Raw genomic sequence first — 13,168 nt, forward strand, 5'->3', positions numbered from 1 at the left:
GTTAGAAAATAACACAGTTTTTAAATTTATTGCATTTCCATGCCTCCGTTTATCGGATATACGTTGGTGTTATTTTATATTTTTGTTTCCATAACGATTTTGCTATTTTACTTATATTTTTATTAATATTGTCAAAAAAGTGTCAAAATGTCCGTTATCGTATGAACGGGTCCGTTGACGGGCTGAAGTACAATATTTACGGATGAAAAGTGGCGCGAAAACGCTATGACCAATCAGAGCACCGTCGGACCATCGTATCAACGTATAACGGATGCATGAAAATCAAGCTTTACACTGCATATGAACTGCAACCAATTTGGCATTGTGAATTTACGCATACATATATTCAGCATAGTATTATCGCCATAGACAAGGGTATTATCAATGTTTGCAGAATTAAAGTATTCTGTAAACTTTTGTACTATGGTGATATAGTTTTCAATGTAATAGATAAGTTTAACCCTTAACGAAGTTTTTTTGTACCAACTCCTAGTTTATGACGAATCGTTTTTGGACGTTCTTGGATAAAATAAAAATTAGATTTTTATTCTCGAGACATTAAATTTTGGGATTGGCGTGCACACACGACTGATTAAGAAATCGCCACTGGTAGGCTGGTATGGTATTTCCAAATCCAAAGACAATTGAAAATACTGGGACTCTTAATTCGTTTGTGTAGACGATGCCGACAGAGTATTCAGGTAATTCTGACAGAGTATTCAGTATTCCAATTGAATTCGGAAAAACTATACGTAGCATACTAATTTTATGTGTATCGTGCATCTCATATCCGTATATCGTATTTTAACAGATCAGTCGATACAATTCTCTGTTAATAAAATTATTGAAAACAACGTAAATTTTTTGCCGCATATCTTTACTAATCAAACACTCATTTAGTTGTAGCCCAAGGAGGCAACCTCAGTTCGGGCGGCAACGAAGACCAAGCGAGGAAGCGCGAAATGCGACTGCTCAAGAACAGAGAGGCGGCCAGGGAGTGCCGGCGAAAGAAGAAAGAGTACATCAAGTGTCTGGAGAACAGGGTGGCGGTGTTGGAGAACCAAAACAAGGCGCTCATCGACGAATTGAAAACGTTGAAAGAGCTGTACTGTCAGCAGAAAACGGAATGAGGGTGTCGATTCTTCGTTCATTTTTTTAAATCGGTGACGGACGTCTTAAACGTCGGCGGGATGTTTACCAGGTTGTATGGATTAACAGTAATGTAGATCTAAAAAAAAACGAAAGATATCGGTGCAATTTTTTATCGAAGATAGATAGGCGAGATCTTGACGTCTTCAATTTTTATAGAAAATTATGACACATTAAATTGAGCCCAAGCATGGAACAGAACATCTAAAAACCCTTTAAACTGTTTAAAATTATTATAAAAAAAAATGTTGATTCGTGTATTTTTACTAAAACTTTATCCTTGGAGACGATTGAATGTTCTGTTGCGTATTTGGGCATATCTTTAGTCACGTAAGGAGATTGGATACTAATGGTTTCATTGACTTCTCAGTTGTTGAAACTTTAAAACTTTTTATAAAACTTGTCTTGAGAAACTAACTTTTGGATTTTATAAATACGAAGAAAAATGTTGAACCTACAAAGAAAGTAGGATTTTTTTGGCTTTGTATTCAATGTAATCAGAAAGTTTTATGATCAAGCGTGCTTTTTAGGATGACAGATAAAAATCTTATGTGAGATTTTATTAAAAACGCCTTGAACATATAACTTTTTGATTGCACGGTATTTAGTACTATACATAGTACTGATAGATTTAATTTCACTTAAGTGATCTAAATCAGTCTATTTTGCATTCAGATGGGTTATAGGTGCTTTCAGAGTAGCAATTCTTAAAATTTTAAGAATAAATGCAAAAAAATATGAACTTTCATAGAAAAAAAAATTAAATAGTTTGATAAACTTGGAATTAATTCGTTTTTTGATATGTTTTCGATGAAGTTCCAACTGAAATATGCTTTACCGCCAATTAATGACAGTTGACGGTACTTCTTGGTTTAAAAACGAAACATTTTTTCCATTTGAAAATGTACTGTTATTTGTTTTATTTGATAAACTAACAGTTAATTTATTTATTTTTCCATAGCAACTGTTAAAATTGCCTTATATCTATCAAAAATAGTAGATAAAATAGTACTTTAACCGCAAGGGTAGGTTAAATGATACTTTAACAGTGAGGATAAGTTAAAAACTTTATTTCTTCTCGCACGTTTTTTAATTGCTGCCATTTCTGAAAAATTTTGAATTCCTTTTCATAAGTTATTCGGGATTTAAATGGAAGTAGTTTGGATATGGCGATTGTCGCCTCAGCCTGAATATCTGTTGGGAATTTACTTATTTCGTTTTGAGCCATTTCTGGCTCCAATTCAATCAGAAATCGACACGAAAGAGAATTAAAAAATATTGACTCAAAACTGACAACAAAAGAGACAGCTTTATTTATTTGTCAAATTACATAGAAACGAACGCCAACACAGCACAATATTTTTTCTACTCGTAATAAATTCTTTGAAATAATAATTTCTGGATATTTTTTAAAACGTAACTGCGAAAAAAAATATTGTTTTATACATGACGATAAAATTGCATTATCGTCTTCCGAAATTAATTGTATTAATCTTTTCGGTCAACGATAAAATACCATTTTATCGTCTTGTATAAAAAATAACTATTTCTGAAGTGTTAAAGTAAACAGTAATATTGTGTTGAAAAGGAATATAATACTATAGTTTGTTCAACAGGAAGATCCCTGACAGTGACACGCACTTGTGTGTCTGTCAATTTAATTCCCAGGCAAATTGTCATTTTTTTGTCTGTCGAAATCTTTCTTGGCTCGTCAGACAAACTTTAATGAAAACTAGTGCAGAATAAAAAAAATAATTTAACATTAAACTAATTATTAAATAATTATTTAATTAAAAAAAAATGAATTTGATGTACAGGGTGGTCGAAATTGGTCTGTTTTAACAGAGAAGACCTATTTCCTGACTAGATAGAGCGAAACCGACATAGATGTCATGGGCTCGATTTCTGAGAAACGTTTAATGGCCTAAACCGCCTGTTCATATTTTCACTGCCAACCGAGAACCGACGGAGTCTTTTTGAATTTTTTACCATTTGGAAAATTGCCCATAACTTTTGTATTTCCCGGAATAATAAAATTCTGTAAAAACGTTCTTAAGGCACTTTTTTAAGCACAATCCAGTGGCGTAGTCAGTTTTTTTCTGTACTTGCTTTTTTAGTCAGAAATAATAAAAAATATAATTTTTTAAAGGGAAATCATAGTTGACTATGAACTTAAAAAAATGCTGGCGTTTAACCCTTTCCAACGATATAAAGTTATGTGTATTTATTTCTAAAAATGAGAGAATATTACGTTTTTTATCTTTGTATCCAAGCGGGCCTTGATTTTGTGTTGACCTATAGTTGCCTAATTATTTTTTATCGCAATTTAATATTCTATATCATTATTTATCTGCATAATTAAAGACTTTTGAAAAGGTAAATCAACATCCTATATTAGTATTACTATTTACAATTAAAAAGCCAGGGTTACAACTGCACTATTAAATGGAGAATTTATAGAGAATTGGATTGGAACAAGGGATCCCATATCTTGGCCTGCTAGGTCCTGTGAAGTAACTCCTTTTGAATTTTTTAATGGGGGAAATTAAAATACCTTATACAGGGTTGTTCACCACATACGACTCGGAGTATTGTAGCTAAATGATTAGATTTTTACAAATTGTAAGTTTTGGGTTCACAATTTGTAAAAAATTAATCGTTTAGCTACAATACTCCGTGTCGTATGTAGTGAACAACCCTGTATATAAGGGAAGAACCATTGGGACGAGAGAAGAAGTACAGAAGGCTACTAGGCAAGCTTTTGGACTTATTACACCAGTTCGCATAATAAATTGTTGTAACTCTGTGCGTAAAAGATGTTTATTGTGTATTCAACAAGGGGGTGCTCAGTTTGAACATCTTTGATGATTTTTTTTAGAAAACTATATTCGTCACTCAAAAAATACTTTTTTTAGTTCTATTTTTTGTTTATTACATCGATTTCAATTGTAATTACTAATACTAATATAGAATGTTAATTTACCTTTTCAAAAATCCTTAATTATGCAGATAAATAATAATATAGAATACTGAATTGTGATAAAAAATAATTAGGCAAATAGGTCAACACAAAATCAAGGCCCGCTTCGATATAAAGATCAAAAACCTAGTATTTCTCTCATTCTTAGAAATAGATGTCCATAACTTTAGATCATTGGAAAGGGTAAAACGCCAGCATTTTTTAAGTTCATAGCCAACTATGATTACCATTTAAAATTTATATTTTTTATTATTTCTGACAAAAAGAGCAAGCATAGAAAAAAAACTGACTACGCCACTGGATGGACCCTAAAAAAGTGCCTTAATAACGTTTTTACAGAATTTTATTATTCCGCAACATAAAAAAGTTATGGGCAATTTTCCAAATGGTAAAAAAATCAAAAAGACCCCGTATCTCGGTTGGCAGTGAAAATATCAATAGGCGGTTTACGCCATTAAACGTTTCTCAGAAATCGAGCTCATGACATCTATGTCGGTTTTGCTCTATCTAGTCAGGAAATAGGTTTTCCCTGTTAAAACAGACCAATTTCGACCACCCTGTATAGATGTCAACCTAACCTAACACTTCTCAATTCATACTTTTTGTATTAAGCTCCAAAAGCACTTTCCAACGCAGTCAAATTTATATTAGTTTTGTCATTTGATTCCTACTACACAATATCTTGGCGTTATTTCATTTTTAATTGACTTTTTTCCGAAACACTTTAGTTTTAGTTGGTGTTTATTACCGAAATCCTATTTTTATTTTTTTATTTTTAAATAATGAAAAACAATTTTTTGTATATAGTGTGGTTTAATTTCTAGACTTACTTTTTACTATTAAAAAAATATTCCTTTTTATATTAATGAGTAACGCCAATTAACAGAGTAATACTTATATCTGAATGTTTAAAAGACTGCATCTTGTTTAAAAAATTAACTATAAAAATATTTTATCGCCTTGATTGTTTTTTTCTTAATTTAGTATACCAAATAAAAGGCTTGTGACAATGTAAATAGTTTTAAATTTTGTTAAGGAAGATCTGCCTAGTTCGTAAACTAGACGGTTTTGATTAAAGCAGTTTTTGTATTTGATAACGAAAATTTTACTTTTGGAAAAAAACTGGGCAAGATTTTTGTTAGTCAGGACCTGTTAATGAGTGCCTTGTTTTTAGATACGAGTATAAATTGACTTCCTAGCGCTACATAAATTTTAAGTCTTTTGTTAAAATTGGTTTTCTTGTGCCATATACAAGGTGTACCAAAAACTTAGCAGCGAAGGGATATTTAGTTGTTGAGGTTTTAAAAATGGTTATGCTGATTTTTTTCAGCATAATAGTAAAAAATACGACACCTGCAAAGCCGGCAAATATCACAAAATCAAAAGGAAAAGTTGTTCAGAATTTGATTTTATCATTGTTACAGAACACTAAAAAAATACTGTATTAGAAATTATTCTTGTTGGTGGTTGTTCGCTTTCTTTTGTTCGTGTTTTCCCTGTATACAGGGTGTCATTGAAATGGTATAAAAAAATCGGGGGGTGATAGTACTCCTAAAAATAGTAAAAAAAGTTCTTATAAGTATAGGATGGAAAATGCATATTAAGGGAGTTATAGTCTGTCCAACGAGAAGATCCTTGACAGTGATAGATGTGTCTGTCATTTTAATTTCAAAGTAGTTTATTTTATTTTACAAAGAAATAAGTTGGTACAACTGGAACGCATAGCCGGAAATATTTAAAATTTGATTGACAAGATGACATGTGATTACTTCAAAATATAACTGTAATAACTATAAAAAAAACTGTATAAAACTGAAAAAATGTTATCGAGTTATTTTATTTAATAAAAACGGTATGTGTTAATACAAAACAAACAAGAACAAGACACTACATACCAAAAAAATATAAAAAAGAACTATTATTTACTTTCAAGCTTTATGAAACTACCCGTATTTATGATTATATTTATCAATATAACTTATGTACAAATACAAATTTGTAATATTCCACAGGAATAAATAAAACAACATAGGTAAATAAAACAAACTATTTTATTAATAATAACACCTACCAAATTTTATACCTTAAAGGTTGATTAATTAACTTTAATCTTAATTTTTTAAACCAGTACCTTTTGACATTATTTTTCTGCAGTACTAAAATCCATTATTTACCTATCGTGTGATGTCGATATTTTACAGCTACTCCAGTTTTTAGTATGTGTTTAGTTTGATCCTTCTACCATATACGAGATGGGCACTTATCTACGACGAAATGGTATACAAACTTTATCGATGGCAACTTCATTGGTGTATAAGACTTTCTGCCTGGGCAGCGAATATTAACCATAAACTGTGCTCTGGGTCTACAGTTAATTTTCACTCGATTTTTCCTCCACTTGACTTCAAAAGACACAAAACACACGTAATAACACGAATCAAAATGCATCATCTTCCAAAACGCAGGGTATTTAACAAAAGTTGACACAAAATTATAACCTATAATTTGGCAAGACTTTGACAAGCGTCAAAAATGACAAAAATCTAAAGGCGAGTTCATACGCATCGGCGTCCGTTTGTCGTTCATCGTTCCGTCAAACCAATAAAATTGAAATACGATCAGTCTTTTTTTTAATAAACCAATAAAACTGGTTAAAAACAACAAGACACGACGCATGACGGATTTATATTTAAACCCATCCATAGATAACTTAAAAATTATTAGAAACTTTTTTTAGTAAAATAAATAGATTGGTATGGGACGTCATCTGCTTTTCTTCTGCCATCGTCTGTCGAAATCTTACCTGAGAAAAAAAACAGAGTATAGCCATATATTACCTTAATATGCCCTATACTTATAGGAACTTTTTTTACTATTTTTAGGAGTACTATCACCCCCCGATTTTTAATACCATTTCAATGACAACCTGTATTAATGAAACTTGGCATGTCGAAATAAAATCAAATTCTGTCACCTAACCCCATTTTTCGCATGTTTAAAAAGGGATTTTGTAATTTGCCGCCATATCAGAAGTCGCATGATGTGTCATATTGATGTTAATTTTTATTGAAAATGCTGAGGAAATTCAACTTTATTCTCCATTTTACCGACGGATTATAATTAAACAGAATATGAGTTAAGTTATACCTGTCTCAGTACCAATATTGATTAACATTCAACCGAGGCTAAAATAATTAACGCAATCATAAGGAATTTTCTTATGTAACTTTTTGAGACACCCTGTATCAGAAATTTATGTAGCGTTTCGAGAAAACTTCAAGCAGAAAACTGTTGGTCTATAGATAGGCTTAAAGAAATGTAAATATTGTATTTTAATGTATAGTTATGTATTTTTACATATCAAAAGAAAGTATATACATATATAATGAAAACTAACTACTTGTGCACAGCCAAAATTGATTAAAAAAATTCTTCAATATTGGTTTTTGCGTTCTTTATGATCTTTCTGGGTGTTTTTTCAAGTTTTGTCATTAATCTTTGAATTTAATAGATGTACTAAATGTCAAAAAAAAAGGTCGTAAAGGGCAGACTCGGTTTTTTCGCCATATTTTGTATATTAATGCTATTTTTGGTAGTGATTTGTAGTTAGCGAATTTGTAAATAAGATTTATAATTTAATAGATGTTACAAGTATTAGTTGAATTATTAAAATAAATTGAATATTTTAATATGTTCTTTTTTGTTTTTATTTTTGTATACCGTTGATTGGGTTTTTCAAATAAAACAATACCTGAGATCCATATTTTTATTTACGATACACCATTTATAATTAGCTTCTAGCGCTGACTAAACCGTTAAAGTGCTATAAATATAAAAATTAAGTACACTTTCTATATTAACAATTTTTTAACATTATACAGGGTGCTTCAAGAAACATGTGCCATCTGTCGTTGACAGATTCCTCGCGTAAAAATAAGATTAATTTTTATGGTGCGTTTAGATTGAGCACGCACGCTAGGGAATGCAATCATGCGGGATCCCTCTGAGATTCCGCGGGATTTACCGTGCGGGATCCGCGGGATCGACCCATTACTACTGGGTAACCGAATCGATCTCGATCAGGGTAAAACGGTTTGTTCCGGGGGATTCCCCTAAGGGGGCCCGGGGGATTCCCCTTACGGCTTGGCCATTAAAAATAAGTGAAACAATCAGGTTACTTGTTAGATTTCTTTCTGGCGTATGTGCGTAAGTGAAGAAAAGCGTTTAACTAGTACTTGTGGACAATTTCGTCAAATAAACTGCCGGACATATGTAATTATCGGGATAAGTAAAATTTTAGGGTAAATTTAAAGTTGAAAGTTGAGGAAAGGATCTTTTGAACTAAAAAAGATTTTGGAATGCGGTTTGGACCAGGTTTTAGATGCATCTATTGTGATTAAGATAGGGGGGAGAAAATTTCTATTGCAGTAGGTGTAAAACAGGGCTATATACTTTCGCCGCTACTCTTTAACATCGTTCTGGATATAGCACTAAATAGAGCATTTAAAGAACCGCTAGGGATACAATGGGGACTCTTAAGCAGGCTAGAAGACCTGGATTACGCAGACGATCTATGCATCTTTTCACATTCACATTCGGATATGTCTCAAAAACTTCTTAGACTCCAAGAGGAAGCTAATAATGTCGGTCTTCAAATTAACGTGGCGAAAACCAAAGAAATGAGGTCAAATACTCCCAACAACCAAGATCCATTACAACAACCTCTCCAACCTAGCCATCGAAAGAGTTGATGAATTTCAGTACCTGGGAAGTATGATTCACAGCGATGGGGGCACAGAGAAAGATATAGAGGAAAGGATTTTGAAAGCACAAAGAGCTTTTGGCATGCTTACACCTGTGTGGAACTCCTCTATATATAGCAAAAAAACTAAAGCCCAGCTCTTCAATAGCAATGTCAAATCTATTTTGCTTTATGGTTTTCGAAAATATATTTAGCGAATTCTCGTATACAGGGTGTTTTATAAGAGTGTGAAAATTTGGTCAAGAATCTTTTACGGCAAATTTACAATTTTTAAAAAATCGAAATTTTTACCGAGTACGACTAATCTGTATTGAAATTAGAAAAAACAATTTGATAGGTTTTTTAATTTTTTTTGTTTTAAGGAAAATACGACGTTTTTTCAAAAATATGCATTTTTAGTCATACGTATGGTCCTAAATGGTACAAAAAGCTTTGTACATTCTGCATATGCTAAAAATTATTGATATAGAGTGTATCTAAAAGAAGGTAACTAATACAAGTTAAAAGAAACTTCAACGTCAGAATAATATTTGTATTTATAAAATAAGTAGATAAATTATAATAAAATTTAAGTTTATTTAATATTAAATATATTTTTGAACAGCCTGTATACATCAGTCCAAATTTCTGTACAGCTAGTTTAAGATACACGCTATATCAATATATTGTGAGCCTATGCAAAATGTACAATGCCTTTTGTACCATTTAGGACCAAATGTATGACTATTGTTTACAGTCCCGCATTTTTGCGGATCCGCGGGATTGGCTGCTTTAATCCCGCGGGTGTGCGGGATTGCATTCCCTAACGCACGCACTGATCCTTCGCGAATGCTCAAGTGTAAACGGCTATGCGCGCACGCTTACTCTGAATCTGTCTGTGCGCGAGCAGCCGCGAACGTGAGCCGTCTGGTGTCGGTTTTTGGTCCGTGCTCAAAGGGATTTTATGTGTGCGCGAACGCTCAGTTTGCACCGGCAATTTGTTTTGTCTGCGTTCGTGCGTGCGTGTGATTTTTTTTCATTCTCTTTATTAAAATTATGGAGTGGATCAATGAATCTTCTTTATTATTAATTGAAGAATATGGAAAGTTGCCGATATTATGGGATTAAACATTCTGTATATTATTAAAAAACAAAAAAAATGATGCACGGCGCATGGCAAGACCTTGTAAATAAAATTAATATTGAACATGTCGATATTAATGAAATTGCTATTCTAAAATTTGTATCTTTTGTTCGTAATTTTGATGTTATTAAATTTTGTAGATATTCAAAGTCGGGCCTGGTCATTCTTGTAAAGTTTTGAACTGATCATAGCCCTCCTCAGACACTAAATGGTTGCAGTAAATTATATCGATTTCTAAAAATTTGGGTTTGCCATCAGCGACGATGTTTTGGATTTTTCTTTTTAATAATTAAGCTTTGCATAACAATGACTGCAGCCTCGACTATTTGTTGGTCGTCCATTATTTTCGCCAACACAACTCTGCTGTGCACGCACAAGTGGATCACTTCATTCGTCGAAAAATAAGTTTTTAATTTGAGCGGGAGCCGAGAGCGCGAACGAATGCCGCGCGCACGCTCAGCTCGTGCGTGCTCAAGTCTAAACGCACCTTTTACCAACATAGATCCGATTCTGCTTTTTTTCGTAGCTATAGGTGGTTATAGTCTTAATTTTTTTTCGATTTATTATAATTTTCTTCTAAGTGCTTTAAGTGTAAAAATTACTATAAGTACCTACTACAGATTTTAATACTAAAAAGTGTCGACAGATTCACCAGGGACATGCATATGAATTTTCACTGGAATATTTTTCTAAAAAAATATGTGCGCCACTGACTTTTCTCTTAGTAAAATTGTATAAGGCCATTTAATTCCCATTAAAAATTGTCTCTTCATATTTTGTCGATTTCGGACTCCTTGATATAACCGCAATTTTATTAATCACAATAAAAAAAATAATAAATTATTTATTTAACCTAATTTATTATTAAATTTTATTAAAATTTGTAACATTGATGATGTAAACAATAATAATAATAATAATCTACCTACAGGCAACATTAAAAATAAATAAATGGTATTTAAGATAATTAGAAAACCTATTATTTAAAAGTTTTAACATCCTGTAACGTTAAAACTATATGCATTTCCGCGTCCATGTTTATAGGAACATTCTTTTTTTATGAGGAATGAATGAGTTCTTTTTTAACCCTGGTCAGTTAATAACATTAAAAATCTTAAAGGTTGCTATTTGACTTGGATTAAGCAAATTAATAAAATTGCGTTTATTTCAGAAACAAAGCAGAGTTGGACCAATGTTGAAATCAGAAATAAATCTTATTTTTACGTGAGGAATCTGCTCACGAGAGATGGCCAAAATTGATTAAAAAATGTTTCATGTTTCTTGAATCACTCTGTATTTCAGTGATTAGAAATCAGAAGATGAACAAGTATTGCATTTAAATATTACACAAAAATAACAGGAATACAATACTATTTTTAATAGCGCTAAAGAAAAGATATACCGGGTGCGTCTCAAAAATGGCTCACCCCTATAACTCTTATATTTTTCAGATAAAAAAAAAACGATGTTTGGTATTTTAGTATATGACATAGATTAGGATTGATTGACGTATTCATTTGTTTTTGATTACACACTGTTTCACCAGAAATGACTACAACTTTTGATTTTTAAATGGCATCCTCCGTATATTTTCACTTTATTCGATAGAACAAAACACTCAACTAGTAGAATGACATAATATATATGTCAACTTTTGAGATTTTCGCTTTAAAAAAATTGAATTTTAAATTTCAATCTAGAGTGCCATCGCTGTGTTAAAACACTAATTTTTAATCAAGGACCCTTGATTAAAAATAGATTTGATCGTCTAATGTTTTTCGTGTCTTGTTCTAGCCGGATAAAAGATGCCCCAAATTATATTTTTAATCATATATTTCAATTTTTTGCCGACCGTACCAATAGGTATGGTGTTCTATTAAGATCATAAAGAGTGAAATTAAAAAAGTTTTTTTTAATTTCACTCAAAATGAGTTATTTGGGTCATAAATGACCTAAATACAAAATATTTTCATAGTGTCTGTAACACGATAAAACTCAAAAACCGCTAAACCGATTTTAACCAAATTTGGCACAAAAATACGGTGGCACCCGAGAATGGCCATTAGTTTTTGGTGGGGGTGGGGGGTTGGTAAGGGGGTATGGGAGGGGGTTAAAAATTTAAGAAAATCCAAAATTACAGTAGTTAGCGAAACGCGGTTTTCAATTTAAGATTAGGAATAATATTTGCAACAAAATTTGTAATAACATCAAAATCAGTCAAAGTCGCAGTTTTTGAGATAAAAAAAATTGAAAAAAATTACTTTGAAACTAAAAGAACTGCCTACCAACTTTTTATTAACATATTTTAGTAGGGGCGGCTATACGTGCCTCCCGGCGCCAATTTTTTCAAATGGAACAAGGGTGGCTCATTAGCATATCGTCGGTGAAATGTGATAAACTGCTAACTAAATTATTCCTCATTTTAGAGGAGAGAAAAGAAACGGTACAAAAAATATGTACACATGTAGCAAGTATATATTCTTGGTTAATGTGATAAAGAGATAACAATAATATTTGTTTGGAAACAATAAAATTCAATATTTCGTTACAAATTTTACGTAAAAATGATGTGTTAAACGTATTATTTACTTAAAATCAAAAATGGAGTCAAATCAATCACATTTCACTGACGGTATTTGGAAAAAGTATTTTTTTACGAATAATTTGGTTCCACACACTTGCTATTTTGAGTCAAATTGTCGTTATGAACCGATTGTTACAATTTCAAATAAACCATATCCGAAAATGTCAAAAGTTGACATATATGTCATTCTATTCGGAGTGTCATTTTCTATCGAATAAAATAAACAAATTTCGAGAGTGTCATTTAAGAATTAAAAGTTGTAGTCATTTCTGATGAGACAGGAAGTGACCAAAAACAATTGAATACGTTAATCAATCCTAATTTATGTCATATACTAACATACCAAGTCTCGTTTTTTTTATCTGAAAAAATAACAAAGTTATAGGGGTGAACCACATTTGAGACACACCTGGTATAGTAAAATTAATTTTAAATTAGTATTTGGAAACTGTTTTATACTAAACCCTTGTTTATATATTCTTGTATACAAGATAAACATATTAATCGTATTAAAGAAAATACCCTACATATTTTCTTTAATACGATTAATATGTTTATCTTGTGATATAT

The 13,168-nt window shown here is 31.7% G+C and overlaps 1 protein-coding gene across 1 annotated transcript in view; it reads left to right on the forward strand.

Moving 5' to 3' along the window:
- Positions 1-1,909, forward strand: part of LOC115890500 (cyclic AMP-responsive element-binding protein 1) — a 52,138-nt gene extending 50,229 nt beyond the window's left edge. The window contains exon 7 of the mRNA XM_030910747.1: positions 901-1,909. Coding sequence (XP_030766607.1) covers positions 901-1,130 — 230 coding nt within the window. The 3' untranslated portion in view covers positions 1,131-1,909. The remainder of the gene's footprint in view (positions 1-900) is intronic.
- Positions 1,910-13,168: the final 11,259 nt, after the last annotated feature.

This window comes from Sitophilus oryzae, unplaced genomic scaffold (genome assembly GCF_002938485.1).
Source record: "Sitophilus oryzae breed Bouriz unplaced genomic scaffold, Soryzae_2.0 scaffold_87_pilon_pilon, whole genome shotgun sequence".
NCBI classification, from domain to species: domain Eukaryota; kingdom Metazoa; phylum Arthropoda; class Insecta; order Coleoptera; family Curculionidae; genus Sitophilus; species Sitophilus oryzae.